The sequence below is a fragment of the Salmo trutta genome, chromosome 30 (assembly GCF_901001165.1).
Source record: "Salmo trutta chromosome 30, fSalTru1.1, whole genome shotgun sequence".
NCBI lineage: Eukaryota > Metazoa > Chordata > Actinopteri > Salmoniformes > Salmonidae > Salmo > Salmo trutta.
The window spans coordinates 27,643,534-27,669,130 of NC_042986.1; the positions used below are offsets into that span (position 1 = coordinate 27,643,534).

General features: G+C 52.1%; 1 protein-coding gene across 3 annotated transcripts in view; it reads left to right on the top strand.

Annotated features, from left to right (window-relative positions):
• LOC115168404 (fibulin-2) overlaps positions 1-23,113 on the top strand; it is a 72,060-nt gene extending 48,947 nt beyond the window's left edge. For all 3 annotated transcript variants that reach the window (XM_029723650.1, XM_029723647.1, XM_029723648.1), the window contains 7 exons: positions 14,388-14,525; positions 16,224-16,367; positions 16,519-16,647; positions 18,486-18,611; positions 19,093-19,338; positions 19,423-19,546; positions 20,148-23,113. In XM_029723650.1, coding sequence (XP_029579510.1) covers positions 14,388-14,525; positions 16,224-16,367; positions 16,519-16,647; positions 18,486-18,611; positions 19,093-19,338; positions 19,423-19,546; positions 20,148-20,505 — 1,265 coding nt within the window. In that variant the 3' untranslated portion in view covers positions 20,506-23,113. The remainder of the gene's footprint in view (positions 1-14,387; positions 14,526-16,223; positions 16,368-16,518; positions 16,648-18,485; positions 18,612-19,092; positions 19,339-19,422; positions 19,547-20,147) is intronic.
• Positions 23,114-25,597: the final 2,484 nt, after the last annotated feature.

Genomic DNA, 25,597 nt, shown 5'->3' on the forward strand with positions numbered 1-25,597 from the left:
GCTCTGGTGGAGAGTGTTAGAGTAGGGGCTACAGCTGCTCTGGTGGAGAGTGGTTAGAGTAGGGGCTACAGCTGCTCTGGTGGAGGGTGTTAGAGTAGGGGCTACAGCTGCTCTGGTGGAGAGTGTTAGAGTAGGGGATACAGCTGTTCTGGTGGAGAGTGTTAGAGTAGGGGCTACAGCTGCTCTGGTGGAGGGTGTTAGAGTAGGGGCTACAGCTGCTCTGGTGGAGAGTGTTAGAGTAGGGGCTACAGCTGCTCTGCTGGAGAGTGTTAGAGTAGGGGCTACAGCTGCTCTGGTGGAGAGTGTTAGAGTAGGGGCTACAGCTGCTCTGGTGGAGAGTGGTTAGAGTAGGGGCTACAGCTGCTCTGGTGGAGAGTGTTAGAGTAGGGGCTACAGCTGCTCTGGTAGAGAGTGTTAGAGTAGGGACTACAGCTGCTCTGGTAGAGAGTGTTAGAGTAGGGGCTACAGCTGCTCTGGTGGAGAGTGTTAGAGTAGGGGCTACAGCTGCTCTGGTGGAGAGTGTTAGAGTAAGGGCTACAGCTGCTCTGGTGGAGAGTGTTAGAGTAGGGGCTACAGCTGCTCTGGTGGAGAGTGTTAGAGTAGGGACTACAGCTGCTCTGGTGGAGAGTGTTAGAGTAGGGGCTACAGGTGCTCTGGTGGAGAGTGTTAGAGTAGGGGCTACAGCTGCTCTGGTAGAGAGTGGTTAGAGTAGGGGCTACAGCTGCTCTGGTGGAGAGTGTTAGAGTAGGGGCTACAGCTGCTCTGGTGGAGAGTGTTAGAGTAGGGTCTACAGCTGCTCTGGTGGAGAGTGTTAGAGTAGGGTCTACAGCTGCTCTGGTAGAGAGTGTTAGAGTAGGGGCTACAGCTGCTCTGGTAGAGAGTGTTAGAGTAGGGGCTACAGCTGCTCTGGTAGAGAGTGTTAGAGTAGGGGCTACAGCTGCTCTGGTGGAGGGTGTTAGAGTAGGGGCTACAGCTGCTCTAGTAGAGAGTGTTAGAGTAGGGGCTACAGCTGCTCTGGTGGAGAGTGTTAGAGTAGGGGCTACAGCTGCTCTGGTGGAGGGTGTTAGAGTAGGGGCTACAGCTGCTCTGGTGGAGAGTGTTAGAGTAGGGGCTACAGCTGCTCTGGTGGAGAGTGTTAGAGTTGGGGCTACAGCTGCTCTGGTGGAGGGTGTTAGAGTAGGGGCTACAGCTGCTCTGGTGGAGAGTGGTTAGAGTAGGGGCTACAGCTGCTCTGGTGGAGAGTGTTAGAGTAGGGGCTACAGCTGCTCTGGTGGAGAGTGGTTAGAGTAGGGGCTACAGCTGCTCTGGTGGAGAGTGTTAGAGTAGGGGCTACAGCTGCTCTGGTGGAGAGTGTTAGAGTAGGGGCTACAACTGCTCTGGTGGAGAGTGGTTAGAGTAGGGGCTACAGCTGCTCTGGTGGAGAGTGTTAGAGTAGGGGCTTCAGCTGCTCTGCTGGAGAGTGTTAGAGTAGGGGCTACAGCTGCTCTGGTGGAGAGTGTTAGAGTAGGGGCTACAGCTGCTCTGGTGGAGAGTGGTTAGAGTAGGGGCTACAGCTGCTCTGGTGGAGAGTGTTAGAGTAGGGGCTACAGCTGCTCTGGTAGAGAGTGTTAGAGTAGGGACTACAGCTGCTCTGGTAGAGAGTGTTAGAGTAGGGGCTACAGCTGCTCTGGTGGAGGGTGTTAGAATAGGGGCTACAGCTGCTCTGGTGGAGAGTGTTAGAGTAGGGGCTACAGCTGCTCTGGTGGAGGGTGTTAGAGTAGGGGCTACAGCTGCTCTGGTGGAAAGTGGTTAGAGTAGGGGCTGCTCTGGTAGAGAGTGTTAGAGTAGGGGCTACAGCTGCTCTGGTGGAGAGTGTTAGAGTAGGGGCTACAGCTGCTCTGGTGGAGAGTGTTAGAGTAGGGACTACAGCTGCTCTGGTGGAGAGTGTTAGAGTAGGGGCTACAGCTGCTCTGGTGGAGAGTGTTAGAGTAGGGGCTACAGCTGCTCTGGTGGAGAGTGGTTAGAGTAGGGGCTACAGCTGCTCTGGTGGAGGGTGTTAGAGTAGGGGCTACAGCTGCTCTGGTGGAGAGTGTTAGAGTAGGGGATACAGCTGTTCTGGTGGAGAGTGTTAGAGTAGGGGCTACAGCTGCTCTGGTGGAGGGTGTTAGAGTAGGGGCTACAGCTGCTCTGGTGGAGAGTGTTAGAGTAGGGGCTACAGCTGCTCTGCTGGAGAGTGTTAGAGTAGGGGCTACAGCTGCTCTGGTGGAGAGTGTTAGAGTAGGGGCTACAGCTGCTCTGGTGGAGAGTGGTTAGAGTAGGGGCTACAGCTGCTCTGGTGGAGAGTGTTAGAGTAGGGGCTACAGCTGCTCTGGTAGAGAGTGTTAGAGTAGGGACTACAGCTGCTCTGGTAGAGAGTGTTAGAGTAGGGGCTACAGCTGCTCTGGTGGAGAGTGTTAGAGTAGGGGCTACAGCTGCTCTGGTGGAGAGTGTTAGAGTAAGGGCTACAGCTGCTCTGGTGGAGAGTGTTAGAGTAGGGGCTACAGCTGCTCTGGTGGAGAGTGTTAGAGTAGGGACTACAGCTGCTCTGGTGGAGAGTGTTAGAGTAGGGGCTACAGGTGCTCTGGTGGAGAGTGTTAGAGTAGGGGCTACAGCTGCTCTGGTAGAGAGTGGTTAGAGTAGGGGCTACAGCTGCTCTGGTGGAGAGTGTTAGAGTAGGGGCTACAGCTGCTCTGGTGGAGAGTGTTAGAGTAGGGTCTACAGCTGCTCTGGTGGAGAGTGTTAGAGTAGGGTCTACAGCTGCTCTGGTAGAGAGTGTTAGAGTAGGGGCTACAGCTGCTCTGGTAGAGAGTGTTAGAGTAGGGGCTACAGCTGCTCTGGTAGAGAGTGTTAGAGTAGGGGCTACAGCTGCTCTGGTGGAGGGTGTTAGAGTAGGGGCTACAGCTGCTCTAGTAGAGAGTGTTAGAGTAGGGGCTACAGCTGCTCTGGTGGAGAGTGTTAGAGTAAGGGCTACAGCTGCTCTGGTGGAGAGTGTTAGAGTAGGGGCTACAGCTGCTCTGGTGGAGAGTGTTAGAGTAGGGGCTACAGCTGCTCTGGTGGAGAGTGTTAGAGTAGGGGCTACAGGTGCTCTGGTGGAGAGTGTTAGAGTAGGGGCTACAGCTGCTCTGGTAGAGAGTGGTTAGAGTAGGGGCTACAGCTGCTCTGGTGGAGAGTGTTAGAGTAGGGGCTACAGCTGCTCTGGTGGAGAGTGTTAGAGTAGGGTCTACAGCTGCTCTGGTGGAGAGTGTTAGAGTAGGGTCTACAGCTGCTCTGGTAGAGAGTGTTAGAGTAGGGGCTACAGCTGCTCTGGTAGAGAGTGTTAGAGTAGGGGCTACAGCTGCTCTGGTAGAGAGTGTTAGAGTAGGGGCTACAGCTGCTCTGGTGGAGGGTGTTAGAGTAGGGGCTACAGCTGCTCTAGTAGAGAGTGTTAGAGTAGGGGCTACAGCTGCTCTGGTGGAGAGTGGTTAGAGTAGGGGCTACAGCTGCTCTGGTGGAGAGTGTTAGAGTAGGGGCTACAGCTGCTCTGGTGGAGAGTGGTTAGAGTAGGGGCTACAGCTGCTCTGGTGGAGGGTGTTAGAGTAGGGGCTACAGCTGCTCTGGTGGAGAGTGTTAGAGTAGGGGCTGCTCTGGTAGAGAGTGTTAGAGTAGGGGCAACAGCTGCTCTGGTGGAGAGTGTTAGAGTAGGGGCTACAGCTGCTCTGGTGGAGAGTGTTAGAGTAGGGGCTACAGCTGCTCTGGTGGAGAGTGGTTAGAGTAGGGGCTACAGCTGCTCTGGTGGAGAGTGTTAGAGTAGGGGCTACAGCTGCTCTGATGGAGAGTGTTAGAGTAGGGGGTACAGCTGCTCTGGTGGAGAGTGTTAGAGTAGGGGCTACAGCTGCTCTGGTGGAGAGTGTTAGAGTAGGGGCTACAGCTGCTCTGGTAGAGAGTGTTAGAGTAGGGGCTACAGCTGCTCTGATGGAGAGTGTTAGAGTAGGGGCTACAGCTGCTCTGGTAGAGAGTGGTTAGAGTAGGGGCTACAGCTGCTCTGGTGGAGGGTGTTAGAGTAGGGGCTTCAGCTGCTCTGCTGGAGAGTGTTAGAGTAGGGGCTACAGCTGCTCTGGTGGAGAGTGTTAGAGTAGGGGCTACAGCTGCTCTGGTGGAGAGTGGTTAGAGTAGGGGCTACAGCTGCTCTGGTGGAGAGTGTTAGAGTAGGGGCTACAGCTGCTCTGGTGGAGAGTGTTAGAGTAGGGGCTACAGCTGCTCTGGTGGAGAGTGGTTAGAGTAGGGCCTACAGCTGCTCTGGTGGAGAGTGTTAGAGTAGGGGCTTCAGCTGCTCTGCTGGAGAGTGTTAGAGTAGGGGCTACAGCTGCTCTGGTGGAGAGTGTTAGAGTAGGGGCTACAGCTGCTCTGGTGGAGAGTGGTTAGAGTAGGGGCTACAGCTGCTCTGGTGGAGAGTGTTAGAGTAGGGGCTACAGCTGCTCTGGTGGAGAGTGTTAGAGTAGGGGCTACAGCTGCTCTGGTGGAGAGTGGTTAGAGTAGAGTAGGGGCTACAGCTGCTCTGGTGGAGAGTGATAGAGTAGGGGCTACAGCTGCTCTGGTGGAGAGTGTTAGAGTAGGGGCTACAGCTGCTCTGGTGGAGAGTGTTAGAGTAGGGGCTACAGCTGCTCTGGTGGAGAGTGTTAGAGTAGGGGCTACAGCTGCTCTGGTGGAGGGTGTTAGAGTAGGGGCTACAGCTGCTCTAGTGGAGGGTGTTAGAGTAGGTGCTACAGCTGCTCTGGTGGAGAGTGTTAGAGTAGGGGCTACAGCTGCTCTGGTGGAGAGTGTTAGAGTAGGGGCTACAGCTGCTCTGATGGAGAGTGTTAGAGTAGGGGGTACAGCTGCTCTGGTGGAGAGTGTTAGAGTAGGGGCTACAGCTGCTCTGGTGGAGAGTGTTAGAGTAGGGGCTACAGCTGCTCTGGTGGAGAGTGTTAGAGTAGGGGCTACAGCTGCTCTGGTGGAGAGTGGTTAGAGTAGGGGCTACAGCTGCTCTGGTGGAGAGTGTTAGAGTAGGGGCTACAGCTGCTCTGGTGGAGAGTGTTAGAGTAGGGGCTACAGCTGCTCTGGTGGAGAGTGGTTAGAGTAGGGGCTACAGCTGCTCTTGTGGAGAGTGATAGAGTAGGGGCTACAGCTGCTCTGGTGGAGAGTGTTAGAGTAGGGGCTACAGCTGCTCTGGTGGAGAGTGTTAGAGTAGGGGCTACAGCTGCTCTGGTGGAGAGTGTTAGATTAGGGGCTACAGCTGCTCTGGTGGAGGGTGTTAGAGTAGGGGGTACAGCTGCTCTGGTGGAGAGTGTTAGAGTAGGGGCTACAGCTGCTCTGGTGGAGAGTGTTAGAGTAGGGGCTACAGCTGCTCTGGTAGAGAGTGTTAGAGTAGGGGCTACAGCTGCTCTGATGGAGAGTGTTAGAGTAGGGGCTACAGCTGCTCTGGTAGAGAGTGGTTAGAGTAGGGGCTACAGCTGCTCTGGTGGAGGGTGTTAGAGTAGGGGCTTCAGCTGCTCTGCTGGAGAGTGTTAGATTAGGGGCTACAGCTGCTCTGGTGGAGAGTGTTAGAGTAGGGGCTACAGCTGCTCTGGTGGAGAGTGGTTAGAGTAGGGGCTACAGCTGCTCTGGTGGAGAGTGTTAGAGTAGGGGCTACAGCTGCTCTGGTGGAGAGTGTTAGAGTAGGGGCTACAGCTGCTCTGGTGGAGAGTGGTTAGAGTAGGGGCTACAGCTGCTCTGGTGGAGAGTGATAGAGTAGGGGCTACAGCTGCTCTGGTGGAGAGTGTTAGAGTAGGGGCTACAGCTGCTCTGGTGGAGAGTGTTATAGTAGGGGCTACAGCTGCTCTGGTGGAGGGTGTTAGAGTAGGTGCTACAGCTGCTCTGGTGGAGAGTGTTAGAGTAGGGGCTACAGCTGCTCTGGTGGAGAGTGTTAGAGTAGGGGCTACAGCTGCTCTGGTGGAGAGTGTTAGAGTAGGGGCTACAGCTGCTCTGGTAGAGAGTGTTAGAGTAGGGGCTACAGCTGCTCTGATGGAGAGTGTTAGAGTAGGGGCTACAGCTTCTCTGGTAGAGAGTGGTTAGAGTAGGGGCTACAGCTGCTCTGGTGGAGGGTGTTAGAGTAGGGGCTACAGCTGCTCTGGTGGAGATTGGTTAGAGTAGGGGCTACAGCTGCTCTGGTGGAGAGTGTTAGAGTAGGGGCTTCAGCTGCTCTGCTGGAGAGTGTTAGTGTAGGGGCTACAGCTGCTCTGGTGGAGAGTGTTAGAGTAGGGGCTACAGCTGCTCTGGTGGAGAGTGGTTAGAGTAGGGGCTACAGCTGCTCTGGTGGAGAGTGTTAGAGTAGGGGCTACAGCTGCTCTGGTGGAGAGTGTTAGCGTAGGGGCTACAGCTGCTCTGGTGGAGAGTGGTTAGAGTAGGGGCTACAGCTGCTCTGGTGGAGAGTGATAGAGTAGGGGCTACAGCTGCTCTGGTGGAGAGTGTTAGAGTAGGGGCTACAGCTGCTCTGGTAGAGAGTGTTAGAGTAGGGGCTACAGCTGCTCTGATGGAGAGTGTTAGAGTAGGGGCTACAGCTTCTCTGGTAGAGAGTGGTTAGAGTAGGGGCTACAGCTGCTCTGGTGGAGGGTGTTAGAGTAGGGGCTACAGCTGCTCTGGTGGAGATTGGTTAGAGTAGGGGCTACAGCTGCTCTGGTGGAGAGTGTTAGAGTAGGGGCTACAGCTGCTCTGGTAGAGAGTGTTAGAGTAGGGGCTACAGCTGCTCTGGTGGAGGGTGTTAGAGTAGAGGCTACAGATGCTCTGGTGGAAGTGGATAGAGTAGGGGCTACAGCTGCTCTGGTGGAGAGTGTTAGAGTAGGGGCTACAGCTGCTCTGGTGGAGAGTGTTAGAGTAGGGACTACAGCTGCTCTGGTGGAGAGTGTTAGAGTAGGGGCTACAGCTGCTCTGGTGGAGAGTGGTTAGAGTAGGGGCTACAGCTGCTCTGGTGGAGAGTGGTTAGAGTAGGGGCTACAGCTGCTCTGGTGGAGAGTGGTTAGAGTAGGGGCTACAGCTGCTCTGGTGGAGAGTGTTAGAGTAGGGGCTACAGCTGCTCTGGTGGAGAGTGTTAGAGTAGGGGCTACAGCTGCTCTGGTGGAGAGTGTTAGAGTAGGGGCTACAGCTGCTCTGGTGGAGAGTGGTTAGAGTAGGGGCTACAGCTGCTCTGGTGGAGAGTGTTAGAGTAGGGGCTTCAGCTGCTCTGCTGGAGAGTGTTAGTGTAGGGGCTACAGCTGCTCTGGTGGAGAGTGTTAGAGTAGGGGCTACAGCTGCTCTGGTGGAGAGTGGTTAGAGTAGGGGCTACAGCTGCTCTGGTGGAGAGTGTTAGAGTAGGGGCTACAGCTGCTCTGGTGGAGAGTGTTAGAGTAGGGGCTACAGCTGCTCTGGTGGAGAGTGTTAGAGTAGGGGCTACAGCTGCTCTGGTGGAGAGTGGTTAGAGTAGGGGCTACAGCTGCTCTGGTGGAGAGTGATAGAGTAGGGGCTACAGCTGCTCTGGTGGAGAGTGTTAGAGTAGGGGCTACAGCTGCTCTGGTGGAGAGTGTTAGAGTAGGGGCTACAGCTGCTCTGGTGGAGGGTGTTAGAGTAGGGGCTACAGCTGTTCTGGTGGAGAGTGTTAGAGTAGGGGCTACAGCTGCTCTGGTGGAGAGTGTTAGAGTAGGGGCTACAGCTGCTCTGGTAGAGAGTGTTAGAGTAGGGGCTACAGCTGCTCTGGTGGAGGGTGTTAGAGTAGGGGCTACAGCTGCTCTGGTGGAGAGTGTTAGAGTAGGGACTACAGCTGCTCTGGTGGAGAGTGTTAGAGTAGGGGCTACTGCTGCTCTGGTGGAGAGTGTTAGAGTAGGGGCTACAGCTGCTCTGGTGGAGAGTGGTTAGAGTAGGGGCTACAGCTGCTCTGGTGGAGAGTGGTTAGAGTAGGGGCTACAGCTGCTCTGGTGGAGGGTGTTAGAGTAGGGGCTACAGCTGCTTTGGTGGAGAGTGTTAGAGTAGGGGATACAGCTGTTCTGGTGGAGAGTGTTAGAGTAGGGGCTACAGCTGCTCTGGTGGAGGGTGTTAGAGTAGGGGCTACAGCTGCTCTGGTGGAGAGTGTTAGAGTAGGGGCTACAGCTGCTCTGGTGGAGAGTGTTAGAGTAGGGGCTACATCTACTCTGGTGGAGAGTGGTTAGAGTAGGGGCTACAGCTGCTCTGGTGGAGAGTGTTAGAGTAGGGGCTACAGCTGCTCTGGTGGAGAGTGTTAGAGTAGGGGCTACAGCTGCTCTGGTGGAGAGTGGTTAGAGTAGGGGCTACAGCTGCTCTGGTGGAGAGTGTTAGAGTAGGGGTTACAGCTGCTCTGGTGGAGAGTGGTTAGAGTAGGGGCTACAGCTGCTCTGGTAGAGAGTGGTTAGAGTAGGGGCTACAGCTGCTCTGGTGGAGAGTTGTTAGAGTAGGGGCTACAGTTGCTCTGGTGGAGAGTGTTAGAGTAGGGGCTACAGCTGCTCTGGTGGAGAGTGGTTAGAGTAGGGGCTACAGCTGCTCTGGTGGAGAGTGGTTAGAGTAGGGGCTACAGTTGCTCTGGTAGAGAGTGTTAGAGTAGGGGCTACAGCTGCTCTGGTGGAGAGTGTTAGAGTAGGGGCTACAGCTGCTCTGGTGGAGAGTGGTTAGAGTAGGGGCTACAGCTGCTCTGGTGGAGGGTGTTAGAGTAGGGGCTACAGCTGCTCTGGTGGAAAGTGGTTAGAGTAGGGGCTGCTCTGGTGGAGAGTGTTAGAGTTGGGACTACAGCTGCTCTGGTGGAGAGTGTTAGAGTAGGGGCTACAGCTGCTCTGGTGGAGAGTGTTAGAGTAGGGGCTACAGCTGCTCTGGTGGAGAGTGGTTAGAGTAGGGGCTACAGCTGCTCTGGTGGAGAGTGGTTAGAGTAGGGGCTACAGCTGCTCTGGTGGAGGGTGTTAGAGTAGGGGCTACAGCTGCTTTGGTGGAGAGTGTTAGAGTAGGGGATACAGCTGTTCTGGTGGAGAGTGTTAGAGTAGGGGCTACAGCTGCTCTGGTGGAGGGTGTTAGAGTAGGGGCTACAGCTGCTCTGGTGGAGAGTGTTAGAGTAGGGGCTACAGCTGCTCTGGTGTAGAGTGTTAGAGTAGGGGCTACAGCTGCTCTGTTGGAGAGAGGTTAGAGTAGGGGCTACAGCTGCTCTGGTGGAGAGTGTTAGAGTAGGGGCTACAGCTGCTCTGGTGGAGCGTGTTAGAGTAGGGGCTACAGCTGCTCTGGTGGAGAGTGGTTAGAGTAGGGGCTACAGCTGCTCTGGTTGAGAGTGTTAGAGTAGGTGTTACAGCTGCTCTGGTGGAGAGTGGTTAGAGTAGGGGCTACAGCTGCTCTGGTAGAGAGTGGTTAGAGTAGGGGCTACAGCTGCTCTGGTGGAGAGTGGTTAGAGTAGGGGCTACAGTTGCTCTGGTGGAGAGTGTTAGAGTAGGGGCTACAGCTGCTCTGGTGGAGAGTGGTTAGAGTAGGGGCTACAGCTGCTCTGGTGGAGAGTGGTTAGAGTAGGGGCTACAGTTGCTCTGGTAGAGAGTGTTAGAGTAGGGGCTACAGCTGCTCTGGTGGAGAGTGTTAGAGTAGGGGCTACAGCTGCTCTGGTGGAGAGTGGTTAGAGTAGGGGCTACAGCTGCTCTGGTGGAGAGTGTTAGAGTAGGGGCTACAGCTGCTCTGGTAGAGAGTGTTAGAGTAGGGGCTACAGCTGCTCTGGTAGAGAGTGTTAGAGTAGGGGCTACAGCTGCTCTGGTGGAGATTGTTAGAGTAGGGGCTACAGCTGCTCTGGTAGAGAGTGTTAGAGTAGGGGCTACAGCTGCTCTGGTGGAGAGTGTTAGAGTAGGGGCTACAGCTGCTCTGATGGAGAGTGTTAGAGTAGGGGCTACAGCTTCTCTGGTAGAGAGTGGTTAGAGTAGGGGCTACAGCTGCTCTGGTGGAGGGTGTTAGAGTAGGGGCTACAGCTGCTCTGGTGGAGATTGGTTAGAGTAGGGGCTACAGCTGCTCTGGTGGAGAGTGTTAGAGTAGGGGCTACAGCTGCTCTGGTAGAGAGTGTTAGAGTAGGGGCTACAGCTGCTCTGGTGGAGGGTGTTAGAGTAGGGGCTACAGCTTCTCTGGTGGAGAGTGTTAGAGTAGGGGCTACAGATGCTCTGGTGGAAGTGGTTAGAGTAGGGTCTACAGCTGCTCTGGTGGAGAGTGTTAGAGTAGGGGCTACAGCTGCTCTGATGGAGAGTGGTTAGAGTAGGGGCTACAGCTGCTCTGGTGGAGGGTGTTAGAGTAGGGGCTACAGCTGTTCTGGTGGAGAGTGTTAGAGTAGGGGCTACAGCTGCTCTGGTGGAGAGTGTTAGAGTAGGGGCTACAGCTGCTCTGGTAGAGATTTTTAGAGTAGGGGCTACAGCTGCTCTGGTGGAGGGTGTTAGAGTAGGGGCTACAGCTGCTCTGGTGGAAAGTGGTTAGAGTAGGGGCTGCTCTGGTAGAGAGTGTTAGAGTAGGGGCTACAGCTGCTCTGGTGGAGAGTGTTAGAGTAGGGGCTACAGCTGCTCTGGTGGAGAGTGTTAGAGTAGGGACTACAGCTGCTCTGGTGGAGAGTGTTAGAGTAGGGGCTACAGCTGCTCTGGTGGAGAGTGGTTAGAGTAGGGGCTACAGCTGCTCTGGTGGAGAGTGGTTAGAGTAGGGGCTACAGCTGCTCTGGTGGAGAGTGGTTAGAGTAGGGGCTACAGCTGCTCTGGTGGAGATTGTTAGAGTAGGGGCTACAGCTGCTCTGGTGGAGAGTGTTAGAGTAGGGGCTACAGCTGCTCTGGTGGAGAGTGGTTAGAGTAGGGGCTACAGCTGCTCTGGTGGAGAGTGTTAGAGTAGGGGCTACAGCTGCTCTGGTGGAGAGTGTTAGAGTAGGGGCTACAGCTGCTCTGGTGGAGAGTGGTTAGAGTAGGGGCTACAGCTGCTCTGGTGGAGAGTGATAGAGTAGGGGCTACAGCTGCTCTGGTGGAGAGTGTTAGAGTAGGGGCTACAGCTGCTCTGGTGGAGGGTGTTAGAGTAGGGGCTACAGCTGCTCTGGTAGAGAGTGTTAGAGTAGGGGCTACAGCTGCTCTGGTGGAGGGTGTTAGAGTAGGGGCTACAGCTGCTCTGGTGGAGAGTGTTAGAGTAGGGGCTACAGCTGCTCTGGTGGAGAGTGTTAGAGTAGGGGCTACAGCTGCTCTGGTGGAGGGTGTTAGAGTAGGGGCTACAGCTGCTCTGGTAGAGAGTGTTAGAGTAGGGGCTACAGCTGCTCTGGTGGAGGGTGTTAGAGTAGGGGCTAGAGCTGCTCTGGTGGAGAGTGTTAGAGTAGGGGCTACAGCTGCTCTGGTGGAAAGTGGTTAGAGTAGGGGCTGCTCTGGTAGAGAGTGTTAGAGTAGGGGCTACAGCTGCTCTGGTGGAGAGTGTTAGAGTAGGGGCTACAGCTGCTCTGGTGGAGAGTGTTAGAGTAGGGACTACAGCTGCTCTGGTGGAGAGTGTTAGAGTAGGGGCTACAGCTGCTCTGGTGGAGAGTTTTAGAGTAGGGGCTACAGCTGCTCTGGTGGAGAGTGGTTAGAGTAGGGGCTACAGCTGCTCTGGTAGAGAGTGTTAGAGTAGGGGATACAGCTGCTCTGGTGGAGAGTGGTTAGAGTAGGGGCTACAGCTGCTCTGGTGGAGAGTGTTAGAGTAGGGGCTACAGCTGCTCTGGTGGAGAGTGTTAGAGTAGGGGCTACAGCTGCTCTGGTGGAGAGTGGTTAGAGTAGGGGCTACAGCTGCTCTGGTGGAGAGTGTTAGAGTAGGGGCTACAGCTGCTCTGGTAGAGAGTGTTAGAGTAGGGGCTACAGCTGCTCTGGTAGAGAGTGGTTAGAGTAGGGGCTACAGCTGCTCTGGTGGAGAGTTGTTAGAGTAGGGGCTACAGTTGCTCTGGTGGAGAGTGTTAGAGTAGGGGCTACAGCTGCTCTGGTGGAGAGTGTTAGAGTAGGTGCTACAGCTGCTCTGGTGGAGAGTGGTTAGAGTAGGGGCTACAGCTGCTCTGGTGGAGGGTGTTAGAGTAGGGGCTACAGCTGCTCTGGTGGAAAGTGGTTAGCGTAGGGGCTGCTCTGGTAGAGAGTGTTAGAGTAGGGGCTACAGCTGCTCTGGTGGAGAGTGTTAGAGTAGGGGATACAGCTGTTCTGGTGGAGAGTGTTAGAGTAGGGGCTACAGCTGCTCTGGTAGAGAGTGTTAGAGTAGGGGCTACAGCTGTTCTGGTGGAGGGTGTTAGAGTAGGGGCTACAGCTGCTCTGGTAGAGAGTGTTAGAGTAGGGGGTACAGCTGCTCTGGTGGAGAGTGTTAGAGTAGGGGCTACAGCTGCTCTGGTAGAGAGTGTTAGAGTAGGGTCTACAGCTGCTCTGGTGGAGAGTGTTAGAGTAGGGGCTACAGCTGCTCTGGTGGAGAGTGTTAGAGTAGGGGCTACAGCTGCTCTGGTGGAGAGTGTTAGAGTAGGGGCTACAGCTGCTCTGGTGGAGAGTGATAGAGTAGGGGCTACAGCTGTTCTGGTGGAGGGTGTTAGAGTAGGGGCTACAGCTGCTCTGGTGGAGAGTGTTAGAGTAGGGGCTACAACTGTTCTGGTGGAGGGTGTTAGAGTAGGGGCTACAGCTGCTCTGGTGGAGGGTGTTAGAGTAGGGGCTACAGCTGCTCTGGTGGAGAGTGTTAGAGTAGGGGATACAGCTGCTCTGGTGGAGAGTGTTAGAGTAGGGGCTACAGCTGCTCTGGTGGAGAGTGTTAGAGTAGGGGCTACAGCTGCTCTGGTAGAGAGTGTTAGAGTAGGGGCTACAGCTGCTCTGGTGGAGAGTGTTAGAGTAGGGGCTACAGCTGCTCTGGTGGAGGGTGTTAGAGTAGGGGCTACAGCTGCTCTGGTAGAGAGTGTTAGAGTAGGGGCTACAGCTGCTCTGGTAGAGAGTGTTAGAGTAGGGGCTACAGCTGCTCTGGGCTTCAACGGAAATTAAACTCCCACCGCAGTGAGTCAACCAAATGAGCATTTAAACACGGTGCTCATAACTGCTGCCACTTCTGTCAGCTGGTTGGAGTGTGGGATGGAGACTGTGTTGTTATGTTTCTACTACTCTTTCAATTCCCTGCCCATTACTTCACATCAATTAAACTCCCCTCTCATCGACTGAAGTCCCGTCCCCTCCGACATCTTACAAAGAAAGCAAATTCTCTCCTCACTGCTTACTCAAGGAGTTGATTGTCTTCCCCAATTTCTCATCCAATAATTGCTGTCCCTGCTTGGGTAGAGTGAACACCCTGGCCTCTGTGAGGTTGTCGAGCCAGCTCCCTCCTTGATTTGTCATGAGCCAATTACCTTCCTAAAGTATTGCTTTGACTGCGACTGAGCACCCTGCCAGTCTCTCACACGTTTATTCCTGTCCCTGACCGCGGTCTCGCTCTGTCTCAGTATGTCTGGGTCTGTCAGAGCTTCACTCAGTCCTGTGCCAGCCGTGCCAAGACCAGGATTGTCTTAATGTGCTAGTTGAAGCCTTGCCCTTTCCAGGGGCCAAGCTGAGGCTTTAGCATGGTACATACCGTATGATGTCCCTACATGGATCATAGAGCCTCACAGACATACAGTACATGTGGCTTCATGCACAGAGGAAGACACACACTCACACTTGTTTTCTGCATGCACACACACACATACACACACACACACACACACACACACAGAGAAGTTCGCTCTCTAAGCCCTGTTTATGACAGATGTGATATCTCTGCAGTGACAAGGCTGTGTACAACAGCAGATGTGTCAGGGTGATTGACATCAGGGGAATCCCAGTGTAGACAGGTGAAAGAGCTGCAAGGAGCTGTGCTCTGGGGGAACTCACTGCTCTCTACTGTCACAGATACAAACACCAGATAATAGGAAGACTAATGCACATAACTATGGTCTGACAGGCTGGCTCATTGCAGATAATTCATCATGGAGAAATAATAAGCTGTGTTTGCTGTTGTGTTAATGTAATGAGGATGATAGGTGGGGGGAACATTCCTAGGATCCTCTCTGAAGTTGGAGAATTAACCATTTTACTGTTGATTGTTTTCTTAAAGGGGAAGGAGAGTGTATAAATAGATCTATGTGAAATGATTTATCTGGTCATTTAGGAGCGCTTTAGCTGCTGTCTCAAAGCCACAGTAACACAGTGACACCCAGTGGTTACAGTAGACGTTACACTCTAACAGGCTAACGTGTGAGTTTTACTTCTCTAAGCAACTTAATGGATTACAATAGATTGATTACAAACTGACAATAGATCACCAACCAAACATGTTTGTACATCATTTGTCATACATTAGATTCAATGTATAATATGCATCCTGCTTATTCCTGTCTCTGTTTACAGATGTTGATGAGTGTTTTCAGGGGACTCATAACTGTGGGCCAGGCTTTGAGTGTGTGAACAGTGAGGGCTCGTTCAGGTGTAATGCCAAACCTCGCTGCTCCATGGGCTTCACACAGGACACACATGGAAACTGCATTGGTAAGAGGGGCTGTCGGGACTAACTGGGCTGTTAACAAGAGTAATAGTATGAATGTAACATTATGAACATAACTATAGCAGTGTGTCGATAGAAATGTAAAGGTATACCCAGACCAGGTAAAGAGAGGTTGAATGCCACACAGGTAGTGAGGTTTAAACCTACACCCAGTAGACCAGACCAGGTAAAGAGGGGTTGAATGCCACACAGGTAGTGAGGTTTAAACCTACACCCAGTAGACCAGACCAGGTAAAGAGAGGTTGAATGCCACACAGGTAGTGAGGTTTAAACCTACACCCAGCAGACCAGACCAGGTAAAGAGGGGTTGAATGCCACACAGGTAGTGAGGTTTAAACCTACACCCAGCAGACCAGACCAGGTAAAGAGAGGTTGAATGCCACACAGGTAGTGAGGTTTAAACCTACACCCAGTAGACCAGACCAGGTAAAGAGAGGTTGAATGCCACACAGGTAGTGAGGTTTAAACCTACACCCAGCAGACCAGACCAGGTAAAGAGAGGTTGAATGCCACACAGGTAGTGAGGTTTAAACCTACACCCAGCAGACCAGACCAGGTAAAGAGAGGTTGAATGCCACACAGGTAGTGAGGTTTAAACCTACACCCAGCAGACCAGACCAGGTAAAGAGGGGTTGAATGCCACACAGGTAGTGAGGTTTAAACCTACACCCAGCAGACCAGACCAGGTAAAGAGGGGTTGAATGCCACACAGGTAGTGAGGTTTAAACCTACACCCAGCAGACCAGACCAGGTAAAGAGAGGTTGAATGCCACACAGGTAGTGAGGTTTAAACCTACACCCAGCAGACCAGACCAGGTAAAGAGGGGTTGAATGCCACACAGGTAGTGAGGTTTAAACCTACACCCAGCAGACCAGACCAGGTAAAGAGGGGTTGAATGCCACACAGGTAGTGAGGTTTAAACCTACACCCAGCAGACCAGACCAGGTAAAGAGAGGTTGAATGCCACACAGGTAGTGAGGTTTAAACCTACACCCAGCAGACCAGACCAGGTAAAGAGGGGTTGAATGCCACACAGGTAGTGAGGTTTAAACCTACACCCAGCAGACCAGACCAGGTAAAGAGAGGTTGAATGCCACACAGGTAGTGAGGTTTAAACCTACACCCAGCAGACCAGACCAGGTAAAGAGAGGTTGAATGCCACACAGGTAGTGAGGTTTAAACCTACACCCAGCAGACCAGACCAGGTAAAGAGGGTTTGAATGCCACACAGGAGGGAAATCAGAGGGGAGCAGAGCAGAGTGGGCAGCAGTGGGGCGGATGAAAGCCAACCCTCCTCCAGTCAGTACATTCTGATACTGAGGAATGAGCCTGGGGGACAGGAACTGGGGCATGTCGAGGCAGCTCTGAACCACTGAAAAACAGTCAAAGGCAGGGTTAGAAGATGAGAAAATAGAGGGAAACACACCAAAATGATCCCAGGGAATGGGAGTGTATGATGTATGTCTGAGTAACACAGTGTGACTAACTGGCTGACATCTCTCTCGGACGCTGTCCTCTCTTTCACCCTGTCTTCCTGTGGTCCTCTGTTCTTCCTTTTCTATCTTCAAACTGTCCCTCCCTCCCTCTGTCTCCAACTCTCTCTCCTACCTCCCTCCCTCTGTCTCCAACCCTGTGTCCATCCGGCCTCTCTTCTCCCTCCATCGTCCTCTCCATCCATCAGACATAGATGAATGTGGTGTAGTGGGCCAGCCCTGCAGTCCAGGCTTTAACTGTATCAACACTGTGGGATCCTACAGCTGCCAGAGGAAGATCATAATGTGTAGCCGTGGTTACCATGCCAGCCCAGACGGAGCCAGATGCATAGGTAAGAGGAGGAGAGGTATACAGATCTGTGGAGTTTTCATTTCCATGGTTAATACCATCAACAAGTCTTTAATAGAGATGGTTGACATTGAGCCACAGTACCCACTCTGTATCTTTCCTCTCTTCCTCTCTACCGCTCTTCCTGTGCCCAGATGTGGATGAGTGTCAGAGCGCTCTACACCACTGTGGTGAGGGACAGATCTGCCACAACCTGCCCGGCTCCTACCGCTGTGACTGCCAGACGGGCTACCAGTACGACATGTTCAGGAAGACTTGTGTGGGTAGGTACTGTGTTGCCTACTGACCTCAAGAGAAGAAGCTCTCCCTTTAACTTTTTTATTTAAATAAAAATCTCTGTCAGAGTAGTTCTCTGTGGTTTGGTAGGCTAGTTGAAATATCTCCTGCTGCAGCTCTCTCCTGCTGCAGTTAGTCTACCAGGCAGCTCTCTCCTGCTGCAGTTAGTCTCCCAGGCAGCTCTCTCCTGCTGCAGTTAGTCTCCCAGGCAGCTCTCTCCTGCTGCAGTTTGTCTCCCAGGCAGCTCGCTCCTGCTGCAGTTAGTCTCCCAGGCAGCTCTCTCCTGCTGCAGTTTGTCTCCCAGGCAACTCTCTCCTCCTGCAGTTAGTCTCCCAGGCAGCTCTCTCCTGCTGCAGTTAGCCTCCTGCTGCAGCTCTCTCCTGCTGCAGTTAGTCTCCCAGGCAGCTCTCTCCTGCTGCAGTTTGTCTCCCAGGCAACTCTCTCCTCCTGCAGTTAGTCTCCCAGGCAGCTCGCTCCTGCTGCAGTTAGTCTCCCAGGCAACACTCTCCTGCTGCAGTTAGTCTCCCAGGCAGCTCTCTCCTGCTGCAGTTAGTCTCCCAGGCAACTCTCTCCTGCTGCAGTTAGTCTCCCAGGCAGCTCTCTCCTCCTGCAGTTAGTCTCCCAGGCAGCTCTCTCCTCCTGCAGTTAGTCTCCCAGGCAACACTCTCCTGCTGCAGTTAGTCTCCCAGGCAACACTCTCCTGCTGCAGTTAGTCTCCCAGGCAGCTCTCTCCTCCTGTAGTTAGTCTCCCAGGCAACACTCTCCTGCTGCAGTTAGTCTCCCAGGCAACACTCTCCTGCTGCAGTTAGTCTCCCAGGCAGCTCTCTCCTCTTGTAGTTAGTCTCCCAGGCAGCTCTCTCCTCTTGCAGTTAGTCTCCCAGGCAGCTCTCTCCTCTTGCAGTTAGTCTCCCAGGCAGCTATCTCCTCTTGCAGTTAGTCTCCCAGGCAGCTCTCTCCTCCTGCAGTTAGTCTCCCAGGCAGCTCTGTCCTCCTGCAGTTAGTCTCCCAGGCAACACTCTCCTGCTGCAGTTAGTCGCCCAGGCAGCTCTGTCCTCCTGCAGTTAGTCTCCCAGGCAACACTCTCCTGCTGCAGTTAGTCCCCCAGGCAACACTCTCCTGCTGCAGTTAGTCTCCCAGGCAGCTCTCTCCTGCTGCAGTTAGTCTCCCAGGCAGCTCTCTCCTCTTGCAGTTAGTCTCCCAGGCAGCTCTCTCCTCTTGCAGTTAGTCTCCCAGGCAGCTCTCTCCTCCTGCAGTTAGTCTCCCAGGCAGCTCTCTCCTCCTGCAGTTAGTCTCCCAGGCAGCTCTGTCCTCCTGCAGTTAGTCTCCCAGGCAACACTCTCCTACTGCAGTTAGTCTCCCAGGCAGCTCTCTCCTGCTGCAGTCTTAACTCTTGCTGCTCTGCTCCTCTGGGCTGCAGTCAGTCAGTCAGTCAGCCAGCCAGCCGCTGCAGAGGACAGTGTGCTGATTCACTGGTATGTGACTTTAATAATAATGAACTCCAGTGGAGTGTTTTGACTTATCAGCAGGCAGCTGGCCCTTCCACTTCCAACCCCTATTCACACACATACACTAAGAAGGTGCACACACATACATGCATATGTTTTGTATACACACATTCTCTCTCTCTCTCTCTCTCTCTCACACACACGCATATTCTCTCTCTCACACACACACGCATATTCTCTCTCTCACACACACACGCATATTCACTCACTCACACACACACACACACACACACACACACACACACACACACACACACACACACACACACACACACACACACACACACACACACACACACACACACACCCACTCTCTTTAGATGTGAACGAGTGTTGGCGCTACCCTGGCCGCCTTTGTGCCCAGACCTGTGAGAACACCCCGGGATCCTATCAGTGTTCCTGCACCGCTGGGTTCAGCTTATCCAGGGATGGCAAGAACTGTGAAGGTGTGTCTGTCCGTCTGTCCGTCCGTCCGTCCGCCCGCCCGCCCGCCCGCCCGTCCCTGTCTGTCTGTCTGTCTGTCTGTCTGTCTGTCTGTCTGTCTGTCTGTCTGTCTGTCTGTCTGTCTGTCTGTCTGTCTGTCTGTCTGTCTGTCTGTCTGTCTGCCTGCCTGCCTGCCTGCCTGCCTGCCTGCCTGCCTGCCTGCCTGCCTGCCTGCCTGCCTGCCTGCCTGCCTGCCTGCCTGCCTGCCTGCCTGCCTGCCTGCCTGCCTGTCTGCCTGTCTGTCTGTCCTGCAACACCCCCAGCAGGACAGAGAAGGCTTTTGTTCCCCCATCACACCTCTAGAGGACTGTGAGATTCGACTGATAGGACAGTAGTGGATGTTGGTGGAGAGACAGAGACACAGACATATGTTGCATTCCGTGGTGTCATGGATGTCATGGCATTTGTTTTAGGAGTATTTTTCCATCTTTGAATGTCTTACAGATGTGAATGAGTGTCTAAGCAACCCCTGCAGTCAGGAGTGTGCCAACATCTATGGCTCCTACCAGTGTTACTGCAGACAGGGCTCCTACCTAAGGGAGGATGGACACACCTGTGAAGACATTGATGAGTGTGCCCAGAGCATTGGCCACCTGTGTTCCTTTAAGTGTGTCAACGTCCCAGGGAGCTACCAGTGTGCCTGTCCCGAGTACGGTTACACCATGTCTCCCAACGGACGCTCCTGCAGAGGTGAGGAGACACTGATACACACATTACATACACATAATACACACACACACATTACCTCTGAGCTGACTATGGTTTGGGTTACAGACATAGACGAGTGTACCATCGGGGCCCATAACTGCTCCTTGGCTGAGACCTGCTACAACATCCAGGGAGGCTTTCGCTGTCTGTCCTTCGACTGTCCACAGAACTACCGCAAATCCTCTGACATGTAAGTGACTGTATCTCCACTAATCCGATATCCCAGGACTCCTTGGAAACGAGAGGAACTACAGTTGAATTGAAGAATTGTAATCTTATGTGTTGTTGGAAAAGTTCAAACAACAATGAATGGACATTTTCAGAGGTATTTTCATGTTGCCCTCTGGGGCTGGCAAACTGTGCTGTCTTGATTTTCTCAAAGTTCAAAGTTCTTTAGAGGTTTTTCTCCAACTAGTGGAGTATACGCAGGAAGGAACAATGTTTCCCTTGAGGGGAATGTGTCAGGCTGGGTAATCAGATCAAAGCTGTGAAACAGAAAGGCCACAGTGGACACAGAGGCCATGATAGATCAGCTAGGATTCAGAAGAAGATTGGCTTTATTTCTCTTCTATCTTATTCTATATTATTCTGAAATGACCTGGAAAAACAGTCATGTTTTGCCTATATGATTCTGCCCATTTGACTGTTATTATTTATGATGTGTTGATTCCATGACTGACTGACTGACTGACTATCTGACTCATGTTTTGACTGTTCTCATTCTGTGAGTGTTTTTCATTCTGATTAATATAGTTTTGAAATTCTGACTCTCTCATTGGCTGGTCCTCTAGGCGCTGTGAACGACAGAGCTGCCCCAACTTGCTGGACTGTCAGAACTCTCCTCTCAGGATCACCTACTACCACCTGAGCTTCCAAACCAACATCGTTATCCCTGCCCAAATCTTCCGCATCGGCCCCTCCCCTGCCTACTCCGGGGACAACGTCATCATCAGCATCACCCAGGGCAACTTGGAGAACTACTTTAGCACGCGGAAGCTGAACGCCTACACGGGCGCGGTGTACATGCACAGGCAGGTGCGTGAGCCACGGGACTTTCTGATCGATGTGGAGATGAAGCTGTGGAGACAGGGCACCTTCACTACGTTCCTGGCCCGGATCTATGTCTTCATCACCGCCAACTCACTCTAAAAGACTGGCCCCCAGCCTCACCCTACTTCCACCCTTGTTCCACCCTCTCAATGGACAGCCCATCCCCTTCTATCCCCCTAGCCCTACCCCTCAATGGACAGCCCATCCCCTTCTATCCCCCCTAGCCCTACCCCTCAATGGACAGCCCATCCCCTTCTATCCCCCCTAGCCCTACTCCTCAATGGACAGCCCATCCCCTTCTATCCCCCCTAGCTCTATCCCTCAATGGACAGCCCATCCCCTTCTATCCCCCTAGCCCTACCTCTCAATGGACAGCCCATCCCCTTCTATCCCCCTAGCCCTACCTCTCAATGGACAGCCCATCCCCTTCTATCCCCCTGGCCCTACCCCTCAATGGACAGCCCATCCCCTTCTATCCCCCTAGCTCTACCCCTCAATGGACAGCCCATCCCCTTCTATCCCCCTAGCCCTACCTCTCAATGGACAGCCCATCCCCTTCTATCCCCCCTAGCTCTATCCCTCAATGGACAGCCCATCCCCTTCTATCCCCCCTAGCTCTATCCCTCAATGGACAGCCCACCCCCTTCTATCCCCCCTAGCTCTACCCCTCAATGGACAGCCCATCCCCTTCTATCCCCCTAGCCCTACCCCTCAATGGACAGGCCATCCCCTTCTATCCCCCCTAGCCCTACCCCTCAATGGACAGCCCATCCCCTTCTATCCCCCTAGCCCTACCCCTCAATGGACAGCCCATCCCCTTCTATCCCCCTAGCCCTACCCCTCAATGGACAGCCCATCCCCTTCTATCCCCCCTAGCTCTACCCCTCAATGGACAGCCCATCCCCTTCTACCCCCCCTAGCTCTACCCCTCAATGGACAGCCCATCCCCTTCTATCCCCCTAGCCCTACCCCTCAATGGACAGCCCATCCCCTTCTATCCCCCCTAGCTCTACCCCTCAATGGACAGCCCATCCCCTTCTATCCCCCCTAGCCCTACCCCTCAATGGACAGCCCCTCCCCTTCTATCCCCCTAGCCCTACCCCTCAATGGACAGCCCATCCCCTTCTATCCCCCCTAGCTCTACCCCTCAATGGACAGCCCATCCCCTTCTATCCCCCTAGCCCTACCCCTCAATGGACAGCCCATCCCCTTCTATCCCCCCTAGCCCTACCCCTCAATGGACAGCCCATCCCCTTCTATCCCCCTAGCCCTACCCCTCAATGGACAGCCCATCCCCTTCTATCCCCCCTAGCTCTACCCCTCAATGGACAGCCCATCCCCTTCTACCCCCCCTAGCTCTACCCCTCAATGGACAGCCCATCCCCTTCTATCCCCCTAGCCCTACCCCTCAATGGACAGCCCATCCCCTTCTATCCCCCCTAGCTCTACCCCTCAATGGACAGCCCATCCCCTTCTATCCCCCCTAGCCCTACCCCTCAATGGACAGCCCATCCCCTTCTATCCCCCTAGCCCTACCCCTCAATGGACAGCCCATCCCCTTCTATCCCCCCTAGCTCTACCCCTCAATGGACAGCCCATCCCCTTTTATCCCCCCTAGCTCTACCCCTCAATGGACAGGCCATCCCCTTCTATCCCCCCTAGCCCTACCCCTCAATGGACAGCCCATCCCCTTCTATCCCCCCTAGCCCTACCCCTCAATGGACAGCCCATCCCCTTCTATCCCCCCTAGCTCTACCCCTCAATGGACAGCCCATCCCCTTCTATCCCCCCTAGCTCTACCCCTCAATGGACAGCCCATCCCCTTCTATCCCCCCTAGCTCTACCCCTCAATGGACAGCCCATCCCCTTCTATCCCCCCTAGCCCTACCCCTCAATGGACAGCCCATCCCCTTCTATCCCCCCTAGCTCTACCCCTCAATGGACAGCCCATCCCCTTCTATCCCCCCTAGCCCTACCCCTCAATGGACAGCTAATCTTCAGCACAGCCCTGCATTTGTTTCCTACCATACTGACCGTCTAGTAGACGAGTTGCCCAGTTTTATACCACACTGATGATATCAAAAAGTAGTTTTGCACTGTTAACAAAAAAACGATTCAACTTAAAAAGTTAAGTTACCTGGCTGCCTTACAATCGGTTACGTCAACTAGTAGTTCAAAATTAGTTGACAAAACATAATATGAGTGACATTAGTTTATCAAGTTGATTCAACTTGAAATCTTAAGTCAGTGGGCTAGAGGTAACATTATTTTTTACAGTGTAGAGAAGGGCTCTCCAACCCCAGTTGTAACTAACCCGATTCAGCTTATCAACCAGCTAATTATTAGAATCAGGTGTGCTAGCTTCGGGTTGGAACGAAAACGTACAGGATGGTAGTTCTCCAGGAACAGGGTTGGGGATCCCTGGTGTTAGCGTGTTGTTGTCTTTAACCCACTAAGACAGGTTGTGTCAGGGCCTCAATCCAAATTCTCTCTTTTCTATCTCCCTTAAGCTGCTGTTCCTTTCTATCCTCTTGAAGAATGTTGTACCACTATGCTAATTTAATATCACAGTATATTATGACATGTATTTGTATTTACTGTATGTATTATTCAGACACATTAGATATGACTGGATGTATCATATTTTGTTCCGCTATTTTCATAAGCTGCAAATTATTTTTAGTAAAAATGAAAACTACACAAACTGTTTTATGTTCCGTGTCTACCGTATGACCTATAACAGTAGCTATATCCGATGAGCAGATTCAAATGAAATACAATGCATGTTTTTTTTACACATAAAATCCAACTGAAGAAAAGTATTCAATTGAATTGACTTAAAAGTAAACCAAATTAGTGCTACTCCTGTTTATGTTCACACAGTACAAGTGAATCCAGAAGTGGTTCCAATGTTAGCACCATGTCAGAACATGTTATACTGTTAATATACATGCTTATTTACATACCTTTTCACACCTCTCTAGAGAGATCACCACCGTGAGACCGACAATATCAAATATAAAAACAACACACATGTTTTATGATGACTAATCAAAACCAGCGCTATTATCATAATAAAAACACATTATCTTATTTATAATAATATAATGAATCACTGTATGAAGCAGATGATTTTAAAGTAGCTGTCCAGTGTTTCCAGATTTCTATGAATAATTAATTACAATATGAGTGAATGTTTTTTTTTACCCCAACTCTGATATTGTAGCACTTGTTGAAAGAGTAACATCTCCATCTACAGGATATTGTGTGCTCTACACTCAGTATTTAGTTCTACGCCATTGCTGCACATGGCTGGAATTCAATCCAACTCACAATGGAAATGTAAAAGACGGGTCATAAAGGCTTGGGTTTTGAGCCAAAACGGGTCCCGATTGTTTATTTTTTTCACAATCATATGGTTTGTTTCTAATCCAATTTGTACAATGTGTTACACATTTGTTGTGGTTAAGATCTCGTTCAATCTCTTCAAGTGTCTGTTGACAAACTTCTGCCCATATACACTACCTGGTACAGTAGTAGGTTTACAGAACCCAAATTCATTCTGTGGTTTTATATGACCATGGCACAAACAACTACTGTGTAAATACCATGATGCAGGTTTGAATGTAGAATTCACATCAATTCTACAGAATGTGGGACTAATATTATTAGAATCTCAGAATAGAAACTTTTTGAAATGGAGTCGATAAAAAAAGATAAGATTCCCTACCTCTTTTTTATTTGCTTCAGTTTGAGTTAAGGTCATCTGCTCCTCTAGCTCTGGGCTCTGAGGACCTTACCATTGTAAACACGGAAAGGGTGTGAGTGGCTCCTTGACAACTGTATTAATGTATATTGCACATCCAAACAGAAACGTTTGCCAGTTATCTGCTCACTAGAATGAGTTATATTTCCAAAGGTCATTTCAACAAAAGAATCGAAATTACATTTTGTTTTCCACTCTCCCTTGTCTAGTTTTAGTCTAGAGCTCTTCGCTTGGCTCTGAGAGCAAATGTGATAGCAATTACAGCACACATGCTTCAAAGCTAACCCATGTCTTCCACAGATACTGAGCTGTACAGTATGTACACTGAACTAAAATATAAACACAATGTTGGTCCCAGGTATCATGAGCTGAAATAAAATATCCCGGACATTTTCCATATGCACAAAACGCTTAGTTCTATAAAATTTGATTACAGAAAGTTAGTATTTCTCCTTTGCCAAGACAATTCATCCAACTGACAGTTGGGGCATATCAAGGCCACACAACCATGCCACAGATGTCTCAAGTTTTGAGGGAGTGCGCAATTGGCATGCTTACTGCAGGAATGTCCACCAGAGCTGTTGCCAGATAATTGAATGTAAATTTCTCTAACATAAGCCGCCTCCAACGTCATTTTAGAGAATTTGAAAGTACGTCCAACTGGCCTCACCACCGCAGACCAGCCCAGGACCTCCACATCTTGCTTCTTCACCTGCAGGATTGTTTGAGACCAGCCACCCTGACAGCTGATGAAACAGTTGTTTTGCACAACCGAACATTTTGTGCACAAACTGTCAGAAACAGTCTCAGGTAAGCTCATCTGCGTGCTCGTCGCCTTCACCAGGGTCTTGACCTGACTGCAGTTCGGCGTTGTGACCGACTTCAGTGGGCAAATGCTCACCTTCTATGGCCACTGGCACACTGAACAAGTTGGCCACTGGCACGCCGGTTTCAACTGTATCGCCAACTGTGGGCGAGCGGTTTGCTGATGTCATCATTGTGAACAAAGTGCCCCATGGTGGCGGTAGAGTTATGGTAGGGCAGGCATGAGCTACAGACAACGAACACAACTGCATTTTATCGATGGCAATTTGAATGCACAGAGATACCATGACGAGATCCTGAGGCCCATTGTCGTGCCATTCATCTGCCGCCATCACCTCATGTTTCAGCATGATAATTCACGGCTCAATGTCTAAAGCATCTGTACAGAAGTCCTGGAAGCGGAAAATGCCCCAGTTCTTCAATGACCTGCATACTCACCAGACATGTCACCCATTGAGCATGTTTGGGATGCTCTGGATCACCGTGTACGACAGCGTGTTCCAGTTCCCGCCAATATCCAGCAACTTCGCACAGCCGTTGAAAAGGAGTGGGACAACATTCCACAGGCCACAATCAACAACCTGATCAACTCTATGTGAA